The 22,432-nt window shown below is 41.0% G+C and overlaps 1 protein-coding gene across 2 annotated transcripts in view; it reads left to right on the top strand.

The window, feature by feature from the left end:
• POLA2 (DNA polymerase alpha 2, accessory subunit) overlaps positions 1 to 22,432 on the top strand; it is a 143,499-nt gene that overhangs the window by 46,635 nt on the left and 74,432 nt on the right. For both annotated transcript variants that reach the window (XR_012236563.1, XM_073604936.1), the window contains exons 4-6: positions 2,579 to 2,664; positions 2,825 to 2,882; positions 22,209 to 22,318. Coding sequence is in view for 1 of the 2 variants with exons in the window: in XM_073604936.1 (XP_073461037.1) it covers positions 2,579 to 2,664; positions 2,825 to 2,882; positions 22,209 to 22,318 (254 nt within the window). In the remaining variant the exon portion in view is untranslated. The remainder of the gene's footprint in view (positions 1 to 2,578; positions 2,665 to 2,824; positions 2,883 to 22,208; positions 22,319 to 22,432) is intronic.

Below are 22,432 nucleotides of genomic sequence, written 5' to 3' on the forward strand. Positions count from 1 at the left end.
GCGCCAAACATTTCTTTTGGAACTATGGCCAGAAAGTTCAACCTTGGTTTCATCAGACCACATAACACTTTTTCCTACATGCTTATGGGAGACTTCAGATGTTTTTTTGAAAAATTTAGCCAGGCTTGGCTGTTTTTCTTTGTAAGAAAAGGCTTCCATCTTGCCATTCTACCCCATAGCCCAGACATATGAAGAATATGGGAGATTGTTGTCACGTACCACAGAACCAGTACTTGCCAGATATTCCTGTAGCTCCTTTAATGTTGCTGTAGGCCTCTTTGCAGCCTCCCTGCCCGTTTTTCTTCTCATCTTTTCATCAATTTTGAAGGGACGTCCAGTTCTTGGTAATGTCGCTGTTCTGCCATATTTTCTCCACTTGATGATGACTGTCTTCACTGTGTTCCATCGTATATCTAGTGCCTTGGAAATTCTTTTGTACCCTTCTCCTGACACCTTTTAACAAGGCGATCCCTCTGATGCTTTGGAAGCTCTCTGCGGTCCATGGGTTTTGCGGTAGGATGCGACCAAGAAAAAGTCAGGAAAGACCTACTAGAACTGAACTTTATTTGGGGTTAATCAGAGGCACCTTGAATGATGGCAGATGTGTACTGACTCTTATTTAACATGAGCTTGAATGCGATTGCTTAATCCTGAACACCGCTACATCCTCAGTTATAAGAGGGTGTGCACACTTATGCAACCACATCATTTTAGTTTTTTATTTTAACCCCCCCCCTTTAAAAGATTTCAGGTTGTTTTTCAACTGAGTTGTACAGTTTATAGATCACATTAAAGGTGGAAAAAGTCTTGCAACGATTTATCTTTTGTCTCGTTTTTTTACATCACAGAAACCTGACATTTTAACAGGGGTGTGTAGACTTTTTATATTCTGTGTGTGTGTGTGTGTGTGTGTGTGTGTGTGTATATGTAATAAATATTATATATATTACACACGTGCACACTTTTTATTTATTTATTTTTCTTATTATATTTGGGGTCAAAGTTTTTTAGACTCGCGTGATCCCTTTTACCCACTTCTATCATTCCTGTAATTTTCCTGTTTGTCATGTGTTAGCTATTTTATATAATGTGTATGAGGTTTTATTTGTTTCTGTGCTGTAATAACAGTTTTGGAATTTTTTAGCTTTTAGATTAACTATATAATGCGTATCAGCTTGTGACTTTGTTTTCTTTAGTTTACATTTTCTGTAAGTTAGACATTGCATGAATCACAGCCTTTTTTGTAGCAAGTTCTCTCTGTACAGCGGTGAAATAATTGAATTCTACAGAGCTAAATGCTAAAACTTTTGACTAACCCTTTTGCAGTACCCACATGTTCGGTGGCTTCAACTAATTTAAAAATATTTGATGAAGACCTGTAAAAAAACATTTATTTACAGGGTTAGTTCACTTAACACTGATATTCTTGTTGAATGGACACTGTTGAGTTTAGTCACCCACTGGGTTTATCCCTTTGAGATTCCCACAAAGAAATAACTTTATTGGACTTGTCAACTGTAGTTTGTGCTCTGCCTGTGAAATGTACAAGTGCTTATCTCCTTTTTTCCACCACTAATAATATATAATTTTATCATGAAGTAATGTTGGAGTCGTGTCCGGGGACAATGTGTGTATTAGGAAATTAAGCAACTGATTTGGCCAATATGAGGATACGTTGCTGGCCTTAAAGGAAACTAAAGTTGTTTTTTTTTTTAAATTAATGATTATATATTTTGAAATATTATTGCAGTGTTTCTGATGATTTTTGCCTGTCTATTTTTCTATGAGAGAGGCAGTAAAATACAACCAAGTGTAGTACTGTAAAGCACAAAGTATATCCTGTGTAAGTAAAGAACAAATATGGCTGCCCCATGTACATATAAATATACAAATTATACACTGAAGACCCTGTTGCAGCTTAAAGCAGCTCCCTTGATAGACTTCTCTCCTGCATTAATCTGGTCCATGGGGCACCCTTGGTGCAGTGGGCCATAAAATGCGTAAATGTGTGTGTAGCTGAGCAAAGTATACATATGCTTATGTTTTTTATGCATTAACACGTTATGATTATTTATTAAAGCTGATCTCAATTTTATAAATTTTAAATTATTTGTTAAACGTATTGATAAGGCTATAAATTTTAACACCTTTTATTATATAAGGTACTAATGGATACATTGTTGGACCAAAGATTAAGATTACTATTGAACAGCTAAGATTTTTGAAGTGGAACTGAGAAAAAAAATATATATTGTGAAGGCTGTCCGTGGCATTAACACAGCTTTGTTTTTGTAGTCCCCTGTAATATAGTTTTATTACCCGTAGGTCCAATATCCTTCAACTTTGTGATAGGGTGACAATGTGGTGCGGTTCATTATGTTTTAAAATTGCACAGCTGCATTGCCATCCTGTGCTGACTATTGCACCCCTTGCATGATCATCTCTCCTGGGCTGTTTGGGGTGAATTGCAGTCTACAAATGGTTGTCTGATCTATAGACCTTTTGCATAATGCATCCTTCGGGTAAATCTCACGAGAGAATTAATTGTGGATTTTTTTTTTTAAATTATTTCTCTTAGGTTCTTAATAAAAGAAATGTGAAACGCACGAGTGTGAAGAAAGATAAACACTGTGGCAGTAGGGATTTTAACAGCATTCAAGAGCTGTATCCTTTTTTTTTTTTTTTCCAGCATTATTCAATGTGCACGTTATTCATTAGTTTAAAAACAAATACTCTGTGTAGTGTGTGGTTTGTCCTATCTCTCTATGGTTGTTTGTGTAATCTCTGTATTTGCGATTTATGCATCCTTTACACTTTCTCATAGTATTGAGGTGGAGACTGAAGAAGAGAATCTATTGGATGCTTATTCCACACCTGCAAAGGTAGGTCTTGAAAAGTACAGTATTCACATTTGTCGTGCTCATTAATATAAAGTGGACAGTATATGCTGATTTAGTGGTGTGCTGTGTCGAAAAAAATTCACAAATATGGCCACTTAATGAGCACGTTTGAAGGCAACTGATTGTTCCAGCCGCAGTCAACCTTCCAAGGGAGTCTTGGGACCTGTCAGTTGTCCCTTTTTTAGAGTCCGTTCACACTTGTGTGATTAAAAATCATGCAATTTCCATTGCGACTTTACAGTGCGACTTTGGATAAGTATGACTTTTTGTTGTGACTCTTGTTTAGACTAATGTGATTGTTTTTCCTCTACAAAGGGGTCCAAAGGGGTCCAAAGTCGCATGACAAGTCGCATAAGTGTGAATGGGGCTTTAAAGTGAATCTGACCTGGTCTAAAAATGTTTCTAAGGTAGCAGTATTACAAAATTGAAAACTTCCTGTTGTACATTTTGATCTCAAAAGAATAATGGAAAATTACAAGCGCGCCACCAATTTATATATCGTGATACAATGTATACAACAGCTTTATCCACGTGATTTACCACTATTTTTGTGAAAAAATAAATGAGAAAATAAATAAATTGTGATACATTGTTATACCTAGTGTTTATATATCACAAATAAGGAGCAACTAAGTTACTCTATATACTAGTAACCTAATACCAACATATTTAAATTAAATCCTTTTCAGAATTGTGAAATAATTATGTGCCTTTTAGAACTAGTGTTATTGTGAAAAAAGAAATTATGTTGATCTATGTGCTCAGCAATCTAATTGCTCCCACTTCACACACCAATTAAATTAATAATTGTTCCTCTGCAAAAAAATTTTTTCTTATAAATATACACCCTCACGATATATCATAAACAATAAAGTCCACGTGAGGATATCTTGTATTGTGGATCAACCATGAATCTTCCGCTTTGACACACACAGATGATCTTCCCACTTTAGGTAAAGTAAAAATGCTCGCTTACCGAATCTGTTGGATCTCAGATTCTAGAGATCTAAAAGGCTTGTTGCATTTGCCTGCCGGCTTCTGTGATCTCCACCTGGGTAACGCTCCAGAAAACTGTCCTCTCTTCCTTCAGTGGAACATCAAACACTTGTTTAACTGCTTCCCGACCGCCGGCCGTCAATTGACGGCCAGGCGGCGCAGCTCTCGTTGCGGGCGGACGTCATATGACGTCCTCGCTTTCCTAGGCCACCAGGGGGCGCGCGCGCGCCCGCCGTGTCACTAGGCACCCGGTGCGCGTGCCCGGCGGCCGCGATGTCCGCCGGGCACCCGCGATTACCGGTAACACAGCAAGACCATGGATCTGTGTGTGTAAACACACAGATCCACGGTCCTGTCAGAGGAGAGGAGACCGATGATGTGTTCCCAGTACAGCGGAACACCGATCGGTCTCCTCCCCTAGTGAGTCCCCGCCCCCTACAGTTAGAATCACTCCCTAGCAACACAGTTAACCCCTCGATCACCACCTAGTGTTAACCCCTTCACTGCCTGTCGCATTTATACAGTAATCAATGCATTTTTATAGCACGGATCGCTGTATAAATGTGAATGGTCCCAAATATGTGTCAAAAGTGTCCGATGTGTCCGCCGCAATATCGCAGTCACGATAAAAATCGCAGATCGCCGCCATTACCAGTAAAAAAATTAAAAAAAAATAAAAATGTTATAAAACTATCCCCTATTTTGTAGACGCTATAACTTTTGCGCAAACCAATCTATATATGCTTATTGCGATTTTTTTTTTTACCAAAAATATGTACAAGAATACATATCGGCCTAAACTGAGAAAAAATTTGTTTTAAAGAAAAAAAAATTGGATATTTATTATCGCAAAAGGTCAAAATTATTGTGTTTTTTTTTTTTTAAACTTGTCACTCTTCTTTTGTTTATAGCGCAAAAAATAAAAAACGCAGAGGTGATCAAATACCACTAAAAGAAAGCTCTATTTGTGGGGAAAAAACAATAACAATATCATTTGAGTACAGTGTTGTATGACCGCGCAATTGTCATTCAAAGTGCGACAGTGCTGAAAGCTGAAAAATGGCTTGGGCAGGAAGGGGGCGAAAATGCCCAGTATTGAGGTGGTTAAGGTTCAGGTGTTGATTTCCACAACTGCGGGAGGGGAGATCAATTATCTTCCCTGGATCCTCCACATATCCAGACTCCTCAATGAAGACAAAACGGGGGAGACTCCATAGTGTAGATGTATAAAATTTATTATAAAAAGTCACTTATCACTCCACAGCAATTGCGCACAGCATTAAAAACACAGCATTCCAAGAACTGCAAGCCAAAAAGTCAAATCAAATTGCACAGCAAAATACACCGCAAATTGTGCACAGCAAAGGGAACCGGATAAAAAATAGCAATAGCTTACTGGCAGCAGAGGTTTGAGCCTTCTTACTGCATGGGGAAAAAATGAATAAAATGTGATGGCATTACAGCCGCTTGCTCCATCTGACGCACGTTTCCCCTCAACACACTTCTACTGGGAACGGAGACATCAGATGAAAAGTTTCTTCATCAATTTAGGCCAATATATTTGGTAAAAAAATCCCAATAAGTGTATATTGATTGGTTTGCACAAAAGTTATAGTGGCTACAAACTTTGGTATAGTTTTATCTATTTTCATTTTCTTTTTTTTTTTACTAGTAATGGCATGATCAGTGACAGTGTGACTGCGATATTGCGGCGGACAAATCTGACACCTAACTAACACTTTTCACACTTTTTGGGGACCGGTGGCACTAATACACAGTGATCAGTGCTAAAAAAAAATATTCACGGTCACTGTACCAATGACACTGACAGGGAATGGGTTAACATTAGGGGCTATCAAAGGGTTAAATGTGTTCCCTAGGTGTGCTTACTGTGGGGGAGGTGCTTTGACTGGGGGAATGTAAAGATCTGTGTCCCTGCTCAGCAGGAACACAGGATCAGCACATTCCCTTCTCACAGAAAAGCAGTCTGCCTTGTTTACATAGGCAGACTGCTGTTCTGCCTTTCTCCTAAATGTTCGGTGGGTCCCGGTGGACATCGCATCTGCTGGACCCATTGATTGGCTCCCGATGTGTCCAGTCACAGCAGGAGCGGGTCGCTTGCGGCGCGTGCCTAGAAACGGAAGTGTCAGATCACGATCTATCACAGAGCGTCCGCCCTGCTGCAGTAAATGTACATGGGGCGGTCGCTAAGTGGTTAAGCTGTGTCCTAGCCTGGTACTAAGCCCCATCCTCTGTCATTTACCTGCCAGATCGGGGAACTAGTGCCCCCTGAAGTTTTATCATTTGACAGTTTTATGGCAGGTCAGTTGGTAGGAACAGGGCTGAATTTGTGTAACTGAACAGCCCAGGTCTAGGAACCAAGAGGCTCCACAGAGCATGATTTAAAAACAAAAGAACCTTCAGGTACCAGAATGTAATGATATTGTGGGGCTATGTCAGCACTTAAAGCGGGACTTTTTTTTTTTTTTTTCAGAAAAGAAGTTTTATTGAACAATAAGACAGTACAGGTTTAGAAGGAGTCATACATAGGATTGTTGATACATACAAATTTAGAATTATCCAATAATATAATTTCGTTTCTTTATATGGGTGTTGACTATTAATATATCATATTATCGAGTAACCAAGGAACTTATGAGATTTGCAAACGCTAATAGGGGTGAGGTAACCACATAATCATTCACATGAAAACCAAAACAAAGAAGGGTCGGAAAGTCTCCCCCTATGTGATATTGATTAGTCCTCAGCTCTCTGGCAGAGAAAAGGAGGAGGTGGAAGGGGAGATGCGGAGAACGGGGCAGGAATAGGAGAGGATGGGGGGGGGGGGGGGGGGGAGCGGGACTTTAGTCAGAAAATGAAGTCCTGCTAGATCACTTCAGGCTGGCCCCTTTTGCAGGTATTGCTATGTAAAACATTAAAAATTTCCATTTCCTTTGTTACACTTTGAATGACAATCGCGCGGTCATTCAACACTGTACGCAAACTAAATTTTTATCTTTTTTTTTTCACACAAATAGAGCTTTCTTTTGGTGGTATTGAATCACCACTGGGTTTTTTAGTTTTTGCTAAAAAAAAAAAATCATAGTTATAATAAATATTATATTTATGTATAGTTATTAATTTAGGGGGGCATTAGCGGTAAAGCGCAGCTAATTGTAGCAATGCTTTTTCGGGCGCATTTAACCCCTGCTAGGGGCCAAATAAAGGGTTAAAAGCACCGCTGCTGAATCGCTTTGCATAGATTTTAATGGCAGGGACGGTGGAGGAGCAGTGTATACACCGCTCCCACGATGCTGCTTGCAGGACTTTTTCTAACGTCCTGCGAGCGCACTGCCCCAGTGTGAAAGCACTTGGGCTCTCACACTGGTGCTGCAGAGGAGGCATTTTTCAGGCGCTTTTACGGGCGTTATTTTTAGCCCAAAATTGCCTTAAAAAATGCCCCAGTGTGAAAGGGGTCTTGAAGCCAAGGAAGCTACTTCTATTTGATCTGCTACTGCCATGATGCTGCACATGTGATCGGTTCAAATACCAGCCATTTGATTTGCTTTTTGACAGTTTGGTTGAGGACACAAGCAAGCGTGACAGTTCCATTCCTGGAATGCCAGGATTGCTAACTTTTTTTTTTTTTTTTTTAAATCCTTATATCGATTGGGTTTAGTTTCACTTTATGATTCACTGCTGTTCAGGGGCTCTGGGCTTCAGCAAAATGGCAGCCTCCAGCAAGAAGAAACAGGCTTGAGGCAATTTTACAGCACACTAATTTTGGTAGCATAATTAAACTCTTAAGTGGGTGGCACAGTGGTGTAGTGGGTAGCACTCTCACCTAGCATTAAAAAGGGTCGCTGGTTCGAATCCCAACCACGACACTACCTGCCTGGAGTTTGCATGTTCTCCGGGTACTCTGGTTTTCCTTTCACACTCCAAAGACATGCTGGTAGGTTAATTGGCTTCTGTCCAAAAATTGGCCCTAGTTTATGAATGTGAGTTGGGGACCCTGGATTGTGGGCTCCTTGAGGGTAGGAACCGATGTGAGTGTGTGATGTATGTGTAAATTGACGGTGCTATATGGGTACCTTAAATAATATATAATAAAGGAGTATCAATGAGACTGTCTCTTAATGAGACACAATGTACTGGGATAGGGACAATTGTAGACACTCACTCAGGTTGAACTGGATGGACTGGTGTCTTTATTCAACCTTACTAACTATGTAACTATGTAGGTTTGACCTCCTATTATATGGTTTTGGTAAATCTGAAGACAAAAATCTGCAGAAAATGTAATCGTGTGTATGGTGCTTTAAACCCTTTTGCTGCTACACCTGTTTTTCCTTTTTTTTATTTTTTTTTATGCGCAAACTAATATATGCATTAAAATGTACTAAGGCCCCCCAGCAAACACAGTATCCTATCTAAAATTGTTATTAAATATGAGAATATTAAGTTAGTACATATTTCTAGCCTAAACTTTGCATGCACTTGAGAATAATAGGGAAAAAGGTAACAAAAATGTAAATAGGTGATGAATTAAAACTATACAGTTCATCAGTTTACATAGTTATCTGTGTGCATCCTAACAGCATGTACAGTATGGACTTATTTTTATTACGTGGTAACTTTTTTTTTTTTTTAATTGAACTATACTACTACCCCAATAGGGCTGAGATGCTCTCTGTGTGACATTATACAGATAGTGACAGGTTCTCTTTATGGGACACATCCTATGACGTTGCACAATGCAGTTGGGGAGTACCTGGGCTATATCTTGGGACTTTTAGACCACATGTAGATGTAGGTTAAAGCCTAGTACACACAGCGAGATTATTGGACGAAAGAGCGTCCGTTTCTTTTGTCTGTTTTTTGCATGCTAGTCTCCATATCGAAAATGCATGGGTTATTAAAGTATGAATATTCTCGTATGACAGAATAAAAATTTGGAAGTGATGTCATGTATTTTCGGACGAAAACTGTAATGAAAATCGTACGAGAAAAATGTTCTTTTTTCCTTTGGAAAAGTTTGGACGAAAGCTGTGTACGAACGATCAGATTATTTGTATGATCTCGTCGTAAGTGGTATTTTTTTGTACGCTATTCTTATTGTGTGTGCTGTGCTGGGCTTAGGACCCCAGATAGGTTCCCGCAGTATGTGCTGGAGTTTCCATGTTATCAGATTTGCATAATGTTGGAATGGAAACTTTCCTTCTTGAGGTGACTGGTCGGTCAGCAAATGGGGAGCCAGATATATATTTCATCTTTTTGTTTTTTTTTTTTTAAATGTTTTTCACAAGTAAAAGAAAGGGAACATGTGCAGTTTAGACCTCCTAGACAGGTACAGATTTTGACTTCATATTGATGTAATCTATAAAGTGTAGTGATTAACCTATGAGAAAAATTGTATAATACAAAAACATTCCAACAAAACAAACCATAATGAATATGTTAAATTCACATATATGCATACAGCATACCAGATTTAAAAAATAATCCTCTGAATTCATTATCAACATGTCAGATATGCATTTATCCATCCATTATTTTATATGTGTGTTGAAAAAAGGGCTCTGTTCAAACAAGTATTCTCGTCCTCTTGTGTTATTAGATTGTGATTTTGCATTTGATTTAATTTTGTTTTAATTGCATTTAAGTTGTTTTTTTTTTTTCATTTTAAATTCATTTAGCTGTTCATTGCTGACTAGGCCTGTAAAATAAGTGATTGCCTATGAGCAGAATGAGCTTTTAAAATTGTACAAAATATGGCTCTTGTGTGCTTTTTGATTACAGTACAGTATATGGCCCACTATAGGAAGCTGCACACAGATCAGAGGCTTTGAATCCAGTCTTAACAGTTGAGTATTAGTGATGCACCGATATATTGTCAGCCGTAAATTATCAGACGAAAATAGGGTTTTTGGTGTTTTGCTGATGAGGGAGGGGAGTGCCGATTTAATGGCATGCTGCGTCCCACTGACGTCAATGCAAAATCGCGTGCCAATGAAATCAATGCTACACCCATTTTGTTATATAATTCATACTGTTAGACACAGACTGTTAAGGGAGAAAAAGGAATACAAATGCTCGGATGGGGGGACTCTCTCATACTTTCTCCCATACTTTTATTTTTAGCTAGCCTCCAGTTAAATTTTCATATTCATACTATTGGTAATAGGGTTCTAAATACTGATTATACTGAGTATATTCCTTGGGAGAATAAATAGGGTCTTTTTTTGGGGTGGAGATAGATGTCTCAGCCTCAGACCCGCTCTGTGACATTAAACAAGTTAGTGGCCCCACGAATCAAGGGGCGTGACCGGATGCAGGTGTGAGCGGTGAGTGAGTGCTCTCTCCCGGCTCCGACCCCGATGCACCAGCGCTGTGAAGTGGGGGCTTAGGCAGCTGCATGTGTGCCCTGTGAAAGCGCCTGGTTTCTGCTTATGAGCCAAGGCTCCTGCAGGCTGCCGACGGTGGTACCGGCTGCCCGAACGGCATCCTGACTTGCGGGGGTGACAAGAGAGGAGAGGAGGAGAGCCTGGGAAGGATCAGCTGTCTGCAGTCAGCTGACTGCCGTGCGGTCTTGATGTGCTGACGAGCGGAGCTCTGAGGGGAAGCCTGGATACAGTGCCTCCGCTGTGTATAAGTACGGCTGTGTAATGCTGCCTGGTGACAGTTCACAGACACTGCGGGAGGCTGAGTAATGAATGCTGATAGAGCTAATCCAGAGGCAGTCATAGGAGAGAGCGGTGGAGATACTGTTGCTGGAGGACGGCTGAGAAAAAGGTGGCAATCCTGAATAGAGGACGGTGGAGCTGGATGGATCAGCTGTAGAGACCTTGGCAAAAGACTGGCAGACATCCTTGAAGCCAATCATAGACAGGTAAAGAACCTGATCTGTACATAGAAGCAAAGTATATTGACTGTGTGTTAAAATAGGGAATCTGGGGCTCATCCCTTGTTATTATAGAGGTTTGGATTCTTAAAGTGTGAAGGGACTGTTTGTTGGACTGGTCAGGCTGGTGGGCTATAAAGTGCCTAAAGTGTCCTAGCTGGCTATGACTAAGAAGAAGGGGGAAGATCAGCAACACCAGCCCCAGGATAATATGCCTATTCAAGCTACCCGTTCAGCCAAAGAGAAGGAGAAGGGGTCCCAAAATGCAGCCGCAGTAGCCGCTGCGGCGAAGCTGGAAAAATTTGCCCATAGCACCACGCAGTCCCCAGCCAAAAGCAATCAGCCGCTTGCGGGGAAAATGTCAGCGGGGGGTTCTGGGGACAGAAAAAGCTTGGGGAAAGGTCCCGATATCCCGGTGGCTAGCACAAGAATAGCGAATAAAAAAAGTCCTGAGAGGGAGCTCCTAGGAGGAACAGGGGATAGTAGCCCCAATACAGCCGCAGCCAGTGAACAAGATCCCACTTTAAAAGAGATACTATGCGCTATAAACGCTTGTAGGAGTTCAATAAGTGGGATGTGGGAAGAGTTGAAAACCCTAAGCGAGGAGTTTGGCAGTATTAAACAAGAAATCCAGCAGACAGTGGAGAGAATTAAATGTGTGGAGGAAAGGGTTAGCCAAGTAGAAGATACCGTATCCCCACTGCGACAGGAGTTTATGAAAATGCAAGCTCAGCTAGAGTCCAACAAGCTCAAAATGGATGAATGGGAGAATAGGTCGCGAAGACAAAACGTAAGAGTGATGGGCCTCCCCGAGAAAGTCGAGGGCTCCCGCCCCGAAGAATTTATGGAAAAATGGCTTAAGGAAGTTTTTGGGGTAGAGGCTTTTTCACATTTTTTTTCTATTGAGCGAGCCCACAGAGTCCCTTCTAGATCAGTATATTCAGGAGATCGCCCAAGACCAATGATAATGAGGTTTTTTAATTACAAAGATAAGTTGAACTTAATGCAAAAATCTAGAGAAAAAGGAGATGTCCTCTTCAATGGTGCAAAAATTTCGATTTATCCAGATTATTCCCCGGAATTACAAAGGAAAAGAGCAGGATTTTTGGACATTAAGCGCACCTTACGGAACCACAACATTCCATATGCGCTATTATATCCAGCACGATTGCGTATTGAGGCTTTAGGGACTACCCGTTTTTTTGAAACGGTCAAAGGAGCCACGGACTGGTTTGAAGAGAACAAAAGGAACTTATAAATGTTTTTTTTTTTTTTTTTTTTTCTTCCCTCTAACTTGTAGGAAATGGGACTAATGATGTGACTTTTGTGTGTTTTTTTTTTTTTTTTTTTTTTTTTCTTCCCTCTAACTTGTAGGAAATGGGACTAATGATGTGACTTTTTTTTTTTTTTTTTTTTTTGCTGGTTTGTTTGGCAGTAGAAGGGGTTGGGAGGGAGAGAGCTGGGTGGATGAAGTGAAGAGTGAAAGAAATGTTTAGTTTGGTGACGAGGGTTCTTTTAACCCTCGGGTTGATGGGCCTATTGGGGGGGAGGGGGGAAGGGGGTGGTGGGTGGGGAGTGTGGGGGGAGGGGTGGTGGATGAAGTGGGGTGAGGGGAGTAGTAAGGTCACAAGGAAGGCCCCTAGGGCACGCCGAGTGAGGCACAGGGGGGGGGGGGGAGAAGGGTTTATTTAAATTAGGGGGTACCACAGTTGCAAAAATAAAGGTAAAAATGCACAGAGCACTGTTAAAAAATGTGTTGAAGATAAAAGAAATGAAGTGTAAATACTTAAAGTTTATAAGATTTAGTAGGTTTAATAACACTGTTTTGGATGGAGGTGGGAGGGAGGGGTGTGGGGGTATAGGTCCCCCGGATCCGCTCGGTCCCCTTCCCATAATAATAGCACTGAGTGTGGTAGGTAGGAGCATTGACGAGGTGAAGCACATGTGGTAAATCAGAACAGAGTTTGGAAACGTTTTCTTTGTAGTTTTTTTTCAAAAAAGTACTGGTTCGGAACAGTGCCAATTCACAGCCGTGACTTTCCAATATATAAGTAGAAGGGTAACCCTACCCTGGTATTTGCATAGCGGGTATTTGTTGATGTACAATTTTGAATGAAGCCTAGAACAGTTGGTTTAAGCTCCTGGAATATCAGGGGGATGAGCGACTATGTGAAAAAAGCCACTGTATTCCAGGAGTTAGATGCTTGTCCTGCCGAAGTGATATGCTTGCAGGAAACGCACTTGACCAGTGAGACTAAATTATTAATTAAAAATAATAAATTTCAGACACAATACCACTCCGTGTACTCCTCCTATTCAAGGGGAGTGAGTATCCTGATTAGGAAGGGGTTGACGTTTTCCTGCAGGGATGTCAGTATTGATAGACTGGGTTGTTTTATTTTTTTGCATTGTTTAATTGAGGGTAGATCTTTTGTTATAGCAAATTTATATATTCCTCCACCATTCAAAATGGTGATATTGTTCCTGCTGCTAGAGTTCCTGGAGGATAAGAGAGAGGTCCCAGTTATCATAGTAGGGGACTTTAATACTGTGCTTGACAGCAGGCTAGATAGGTTCCCCCCAGGACTTAGCGGAGGTGGAGGGTCGGTGGGAAGGCTGGCACAGTTTTTAGAGGAGGTTGGGTGGTGTGATATGTGGAGGGCGCGTAACCCCAATAGTCAGGAATATTCTTGCTTTTCAGGGACCCACCATACTTTATCCCGTATTGATATGGCCATTGGTAACCAGGAAGCCCAACCTTTAATAAGTAGTATTGAATATCGCCCAAGGGGGGTGTCCGATCACTCGCCATTGATAGTGACAATAACCATGCAGGATGATGGTGGTCGGAGATTGTGGTCAGTAAACCCAACATGGTTAGACCTAGTGGGGAATAGAGATGAAATTAATTTAAGATTGAGAGAATTTATTGAATTTAACACCGGTACTGCCTTGGAGGGTGTGATTTGGGACTCCTTGAAAGCATACCTCAGAGGGCTCTTGATCCAACAGATATCCAAAATAAAGAAACAAACAAGGGCAAGGGGAGAGCTTATTAGGGAAGAGGTTCGGGAGTCAGAAAGAAAGTATGTATTAGACCCAACAAACGAAAATCGGGAAAATTGGGTACTGAAACAACAAAAATACAAAAAGGAAGAAATTAGAAGAGCAGAGAACAGGAAGGTTTTTCAGAGGCAGAGGAATTTTGAAGAGGGGGAAAGAGTAGGTCGGACGTTGGCCCTGTTGGCCAAAGCTAATTCGCCATCTTCAACAATTCCCATGATCAAAACAAAGGAAGGGGATATTTCTTCAGATCCTAGGGTAATTAATAAAACATTTGTAGAATTCTATAGGGATCTATATAAGACGCGTCATAGCCCTGAACAAGCAGAGATGGAGAAATTTTTGGAAGGTATTGATTTACCGGTGTTGTCAGACGTAGATAAGAATAGTCTGGAAGCACCGATAACATTGGAAGAGATCGGGCAAGCAATAAAGAACATGCCGAACCAAAAGTCCCCAGGCCCTGATGGATTGCCATCTGAGGTTTACAAACAATATGGGGAGGTGCTGGCTCCGGAACTTTGGAAGACACTGAACTGGTCAGCTGCAGTTGATAGCTTGCCTTTATCAATGTCTGAAGCTATTATCGTATTGATTCAGAAAGAGGAGAATAGTCAACTAGATACCTCGTCATACAGACCAATTTCATTGCTGGGCACAGACGTCAAGATTCTGGCAAAGATCCTGGCTGCCAGGCTGAATAGATGTATATCTACTTTGGTTCACCCAGACCAGTCAGGGTTTATGCAGAACAGGTCTACCAGTAAAAATATAAGAAGGACTTACTTGAACCTCCAGACCCTGGTAGAGAATGCAGGCTCCAGGGTGGTTTTGTCCTTGGACATTGCCAAGGCATTTGACACCCTGGAGTATTTATGGTGGGTACTGGGAAAATTTGGGTTTGGTCCCCTATTTATTAAGTGGCTTAAGATTTTATATCGACACCCCAGTGCTAGATTGAAAATAAACAATACATACTCGGAAGGGATCCCTCTTGAGAGGGGGACTAGGCAGGGGTGCCCCTTGTCGCCCCTGCTATTCGCCCTGGCAATAGAGCCTTTCGCGGAGGTAATCAGAAAATCACCAGGTTTACAGGGTTATAAAAGGAAAGGGGGTGAGGATAGAATAGCGTTATATGCCGACGACGTACTGTTATTCCTGGGGGACATGGGGCCATCGTTAGTAAAGGCAATGCAGCTGGTGGAAGGGTTTGGGAGAGTATCGGGGCTAATAGTCAATTGGGAGAAATCTTCACTCCTCCCGCTTGACTCGACCAACGGCTCTCTCCCTCAGGTGGTACCTTGTCTCAGGGTGGTGGAGAAGTTTAAATATTTGGGTATAGTGGTGACCAATAACCCAACGCAGTATATTAAAGATAATCTAGCTCCGCTGTTAGAAAAGTTTAGAAGGAAGAAAGACATCTGGTCTCGGCTTCCCCTATCTATGGCGGGGCGCATAAATCTGATTAAGATGATTTGGATGCCTCAACTAATGTACATATTACATAACTCACCGATATGGATAGGGAGGGACTGGTTTTTAAAAATAAACTCTATCTTTCGTGAGTTAATATGGAGAAAGGGCCAGGCCAGGATTAGTCTCCAGACCTTGCAACGCCCCAACAGGGAGGGGGGGATTGGCGGTGCCCCACCCATACAGGTACTTCTTGGCGGCCCAGCTGCAACACCTGGGTGGGTGTGAACGTGGGGGGGAGGTGGATTCCAGTGTAAAAATCATGTTGTCGGGGAACCCGCATAAATCCTTGGTAGGGGCATTGGAAGCTGGATCATTAGGATGCTCATCTCCAACAAACAAACTGGTTATAAAAGTCTGGCGGTCAGTAAAGATCGAAATGGGATATAAGGGGGTTACGGAGTTCGCACCTATATGGCAGAATAGGCAGCTACAAGAAATGCAGGCGATAGGAGTAAACAGGATGTGGGAAAGGGCGGGAATAACTAGGCTGGCACAAATATATGTTGCCAATATACTAAAATCCTTTGCGGACCTGAGACGGGAGTTTGGAATCCCCAAGGAATCATTTTACTTTTATCTCCAGATCAGGCAGGCATTAGACAAGCAATTTAAGACTAACGCACTGGAATGGTGTAGCGCATCACTTCTTAATAAGGTGGTAATGGTACATAGCTTTAAGAGACCAGACGACAAATGCCCCAGATGCTTAGATACGGGCGATCTTATACACATTATGTGGAGATGCCCGAAGCTAGTTAGGTATTGGACCGAGATCCTAAACATCATAGAGGCTAGGCTTGGGATAAGGCTGGAGCTCGAGGCTAAGGTTTGTGTCCTGGGGCTAATTAAAGGGGATATGGGGGAAGGCCACACAGGAATAGCAATCGTACGATGCTTATACCAGGCCAGGAAACTGATCGCAAAAGCATGGTTATCAACAACGCCCCCTACCCCGGAAGAATGGGTTAGTACAATGAACGCACTAGTGGGAACAGAAAGGACAATTTATACTAGAAGGGGAAGCTATGGGAAGTTCATAGGGATCTGGGGTATGTGGTGTCAGGGAGAGAATAGGGAAATATAAAATCGTAATGAGGAAAGGAAGATTTGCACGAGGGAACAGATATTAGGGAATAAGTAGTGTGCACAGTATTCTTATTGGGGTATTAAGTCTTGCCAAGCTTAGGATACGACTATTTTAATATAAGCAACTGGTGGGGAGGAGGGAGGGTGAATAGGGGAACAGGGGAGGGGGGAGGGACTAATGGAAAAAAGGAAGGGTAAGATATTTTTGTTATTGATGGTGATATGGGGAAACATATATTGTAATATGTGTTTTTTGTTCGTTACACCGGTTACGATGAACAATGTATAACTTGAAAAATCAATAAAAAGGATATGATTAAAAAAACAAGTTAGTGACATCAAGCAAGCCAGTATTAGATTCAGTTGCTGCCTCTGCGGCAGTCATTTTTCATAAGAAGAAAACAAAGACTGCAAAAGCAAGAATGATTGCTATTTCTCAACCATCTAAGGATGCGACAGCCTCCTCTTTGGAGGATTCCTCTTCTGCCGCAGTTATTTTGGCAGCTTTTAAGGAGTGCAGAGAGACTCTTAGGAGGCAAATGGATCTTATAGCCTCAGATGTTTCCTGGATCCGCCAGGACCTAGATGGGTTCAAAACCAGGGTCTCTGAGGTAGAAAGTAGGGTCTCCGCCTTGGAAGACGCTACACAATTGGACTCTAAAGATCTACGGGCTTTGCAGTTACAGGTCAAACGGTTGCAGGAAAGGGCTATCTTGGACCTATATGAAAGTGGTGAGGGGACTAAACCAACTGAATTTGCTAAGCAATTACTTATTGACGTTCTAGGCCTTGGTTGTGTGCCTCCCACTTTTGTGGTGGAGCGGCACATAGGGTTCCACCAATACCACCTGAATCTGGGACCCCCCCTAGGTCTTTCCTGCTATGATTATTGAATTATCGAGATAGGGTTCTGGAAGCTGCCCAGGCTAAACAAGATATACCATTTAAAAATACTAAGTTTTATTATTTTTTCCGGATTATTCTCAAGAAGTTCAGGTACGTCGTAAGACCTATATGGAGATCCGTAAGAAACTACGAGAAAAGAGTATAAAGTTCAGCTAATTTTTTCCCAGCAGACTGTATTATAGACAGTGGACAGACTTTTTTCTTCGATACCCCGGCTGCTGCGTCCGTCTGGCTGGATGGATAAGTGAATTATTATCCTTTATTAGGAGCTCCAGCAAGCGCTTCTCTGATCCCTCTCATCTACCCCTAATATCAACTGCAGTTTCCTCCTTCTGCCCCAGAACATAGATCTGGGGCGGTGGGAGTGAACTGTTCTATAGGGGCACTTCCCCCTCCCCCTTTTTCTCTTGTGTGCATTTTTGTTTTTTTGTATATGGAACAAGTAGAATATAGTTGCCTATTTTTGATCGATCTTTTTGGTTTAAGGCCTTCTCCATGCCACCCTCTTCTTCTTTTTTTTTTTTTTTTGTTGTTTGGGGATAGCGTTGGGCAAAGGCAGGAAGGGCATATTAATTGCCGTGGGGTATGTTTTTAATTGTTTATGCACATTGTGCCTTTCTTTTTTTTTTTTTTTTTTTTTTTTAATCTGTCCACTCAATTGTTTGCTGTTCTTAGGCTCTAACATATGGCAGTGTATCTTGCAATGCAATTTATTATTTAAACATCATATTTTTTTTATTATGTAGATGACATCACGTGACCAAGAGGTATTCTCTATTTTGTCATGGAACGTTCGTGGCCTTAACTCTAAATTTAAAAGAGCACTGTTATTTAAATATTTGAAAAGCTATTTTCCACATATAGTGCTACTTCAAGAAACTCACCTTATGGGGAGTAAGCTTCTGACCCTTAAGAAGCCCTGGCTACAGAAGGCTTACCATGCTACATATTCCACATTTTTTAGAGGCGTTTCGATATTGATTAGTAGATCCTTGCCTTACATGGTGGAAGATGTATCTTCTGATTCCCAGGGTAAATATGTTTTGGCTGTGTTTCTTCTGTGGGACCAGAGATATATAGTTGTTAGTGTGTACATTCCACCCACCTTTGCGGGGACCCTCTTATATAATCTCTTAGAAAAAATTTCTCTGTATGGTCCAGCTAAGCTATTGATAATAGGATACTTTTAATGCTATCCTTGATCCTGCTTTGGATAGACCAATTCCTCCTAAAAATTTCTCTGGAGAGCTCTCTATTTGGGCCCAGATAGTAGATCTGGTAAAAGCTTGGCGATGGAAAAATCCATCAACTAGATCAAATTCTTGTTTTTCAACTTCGTATAAGACCGCCTCCCGCATAGATTTAGCCTTCGTTAATTTGGCGATATTAGCAGATATGGTGGATGTTAGATATCTGCCGAGTGGGATATATGACCATGCTCTGCTTATGCTTACACTTCGGCTGCATCACTTTCGTTATGCAGCACAGTGGAGATTGAGTACTCACTGGATTTCACATTCTGATATGGTTAATAAAATTCCGCCCCTTCTAGCAGAGTATTGGGAGTTTAATATAGGGTCGTCCACTTCAGCAATACTATGGCATGCTTTTAAGGCCTATATTAGAGGACAAAATATGTCCATTATCAAAGCGGTTAATAAGGCCCAACGAGTAAAGAATGATGCTTTAAAGATTATAGTGGATGGAAAAACAGCCCAATATGCTGCTGATCCTTCAGCATCCAATTTTAATGCTCTATCCCATAGCAAATGGGCCTTACATTTGCATATGGTTGAGGCCACAAGGATGTATCTATACAAAAATAAACAAATATCTTGAGCAGGGAGATCGCAATAGTCGCTTTATGGCCATGATGGCTAAACATGAACAACCTAGTATTCCGATTTTGGAAATGCGCATCTCCTCTGGAGATATGGCCTGTACACAGCCTAAAATTCTGGAGACTTTTCGGCAATTTTATCAGACATTGTATACATCTCATTTGTCCTCTAATTTCCAGCCAACTGAATTGGCGGCTTGGCTGGATTTAGTTGCACTGGCTTGGTTAACAGATAATGAGAGGGAGCTAGTACGTCCTATAACTTTGGAGGAGATACTTTCGGTCATCGGTTCTTTTCCATTGGGGAAGTCACCGGGGCCGGATGGCCTTCCTATTGAATTTTTTAGCCCTCATGGAGAGCTCTTAGCTCCTGTATTATTAGCTTCTCTTTACTCTGATTGTTTGAAGGAGGGTGCTTTGCCAGACTCAATGAGTCATGCTCATATAGTTTTAATTCATAAGCACCCAAAAGATCCATCCTCTTGTGCCTCATACAGGCCCAATGTAGACTTTAAAATTTTGACCAAGCTTATCTCCCGAGGAATACAACCTATGATGTCTAATATTCAGATCAGACGGGGTTCATACCTGGTAGGTCTACTGATGTGAATTTGAGGAGATTATGTACGCTAATATTTATGCTTCACGTCTTAATATAGGATCTAGGGTCATTGCTTCCCTAGGTATTGAGAAGGCTTTTGATACCTTGGAGTGGCCCTTTTTGTGGGTGGTACTCCACAGAATGGGCTTTCCAATGGTATTTAGAAAATGGTTGCAGGTCTGATATAGAAATCCCACTGCTGCAGTGAAAATGGGGGAGGGTTGTCATCTCCTTTTATATTATTTAGGATAACTAGGCAGGGCTACCCTCTCTCTCTCTGACACTCTTTGCTATTGCTGTGGCGGAAGCTCTGCGCACTTCCCCCAATATTAAGGGATTGTGGATTGACTGGTTGGAGGAGAGGGTAGCCTTGTATGCAGATGACCTTTTTATTATTTTTAAATGATGCTGGACCTCGCTCCAAGGGGCCTTAGAGATACTGGATTCTTTTTCAATGGTTACAGGCTTGAAAGTAAATTGGATTTACTTTGATTTTATTTTGCTCTTGTATTAATATATTTTAGGTTCAATGTGTGTGATGTTTTGTTGTGTTGTGTTTTGTTTTGATTTATTTGTTTGTCTGTTGAAGAAAATAAATTAAAAGATTTATGAAATAAAAAAAAAAAAAAAGAAGAAGAAATCGTTGCTAAATCGCATCCCACTGAAATCCATGCAAAATCATGCCCCCCTATTGACTTCAATGCAAAATCTCGCCCCTATTGACTTCAATGCAAAATCACGCCCCCTACTGACTGCAGTGAAAAAAACACAAGCCACATTAATTACATTAAAAAGAACATTTACAAACTGTTTTGGTTTTGGACCAAGTGCATCCTGAATTTTGGTTTCAGCACTGTAATTTTCATTTCGGTGCACCACTATTGAGTATAATCCCAAATGGTGTCACAGTACAGGATACAGGGTCATTTGTTCAATATCTTTATGTATGTGAGCTTTGTTGGGTTAAAAAAAAGAAAATGGAATACTTGTAGTAGGAGACATGGTGGGTGCAAATGAAGGAGTGTCAGGGGCACAGTAAAGGTTTTGCAGAGCCTCCAGTGCATGCAAAGGGTCTACTTTATTAGAGAGTGAGGCCACTACGATCAAAATCTGGGGGTAGGTAATGACAGAGCCATGGAGACTGCATCTTTTTTAAAAAAAGGCCATTTTACCATTGAGCAGTTAAGGGGTATGTTTAGTTGTAGTGAAATTATAAATTGCCAGTTTCAGTATGTGTGAGTGAGGTGTTTTTTTTTTTTTTTTTTTTTTTTTTTTTTTTTTAAAAGTAAGGCCTGATCTTGGTCTTAAAGAATGGTTTTGTAGGACTACATTTAGCATTCAGTAGGTGTTAGACCATAGATTGTTTACCAACGAGCATGTCTTCCAGAAGTGGTAAAACATGCCAGTCTCCCTGCATCCCCTGAAGCATTGTGACAGTTAATTTGGGGTGAATTTGATTGTGTGATGGGACCAGATGCCATTTTTGTATTACAATTTTTAATTTTGTCTCAAAGGCAAACACATTAAGAGAATTCTATTTTGTTGTCTGTCAAATTTGGGTCCAGTCCTCTGCCTCCAGAGGTGCACCCAGTTCCTCCTCCCAAGTGTGTATGTTGTATGGTGAGCCTTCAAGTTAGGAGGGAGAAATGTAAAATGGATATCATTCCTGTTGAATGCAGACCTGTTCAAACATTTTAATCTGAAGGCTGTATATGAAGGATTAAAAGAAGGGTAAAGGATAAGTTCACCTTTTGACAACAAATAATAAATGCACATTTTATTTTTTTATTTTTTTGTCAGGTAAAAAAAGTGCATTTATTATTTTTTGTTTTGAGAGCCTGTAAAGCATTGCACCAGCGATCAGCAGATCGCTGGTGCCTTGCAGGTCTCCTGAAGATCTGTCAGTCTATCAGCTTGCTCGTACTTCGTACATTTTTACAGGAACACTCAATGAACTACCACGGCGCTCATAGTGCCATGGTAGTTCATTGAAAACTACAAGCTGACAGCCGTAAAGCTGACGTACCTTTTGTAGTTTTCCATTTACAAAGGAATGTGAATGAGTGACGCTGCCTGGATGCATTCATTCGCACATCTAGTATAACTTTTATCAGAAATGGTCATCGCTAAAAACAAAAGGAATAAACTTAAGCATTAATATGACCTACGTGTAGCAATATATCCCATGACAATAAATGGTCCTTGTGGAAATAAGTTTGAGACAAATAAAAATCTGGGAATATTTCTGAAGATAAAGACATGTCAATGTCCATGTTTGTTCCACAGGGCAGCATAATCCAAATGACTTCATAGTTGGACATAGTTCAACGCTTCTTTAATTCTGTACAGTGTGTTTAAATTTGATAGATAACCTTGAATAGCATTGTTGACATTCTTAAATCCTTTTATTTATTTTTTTCTTCAAATTTTCTGCAGGGGTCACAGAAACGTAATTTAACTACTCCAGAGAATCCTCAGTCAAAACGAATCTCCTCCATAAATCGGAGTCCCCATCTTCTCTTCTCACCATCTAGCTTCTCACCAAGGTACAGTTCTTCAAAAGCTCTTTAACCCCCGTTCCCCCTTTCCCTTGAGTTTTGGATGGTCCCACCCTGAGGCTTTTTTTTTTTTTTTTTTTTTTTTTTTTCTTCCTGCTGTAT

The sequence above is a fragment of the Aquarana catesbeiana genome, linkage group LG11, assembly GCF_042186555.1.
Source record: "Aquarana catesbeiana isolate 2022-GZ linkage group LG11, ASM4218655v1, whole genome shotgun sequence".
NCBI lineage: Eukaryota > Metazoa > Chordata > Amphibia > Anura > Ranidae > Aquarana > Aquarana catesbeiana.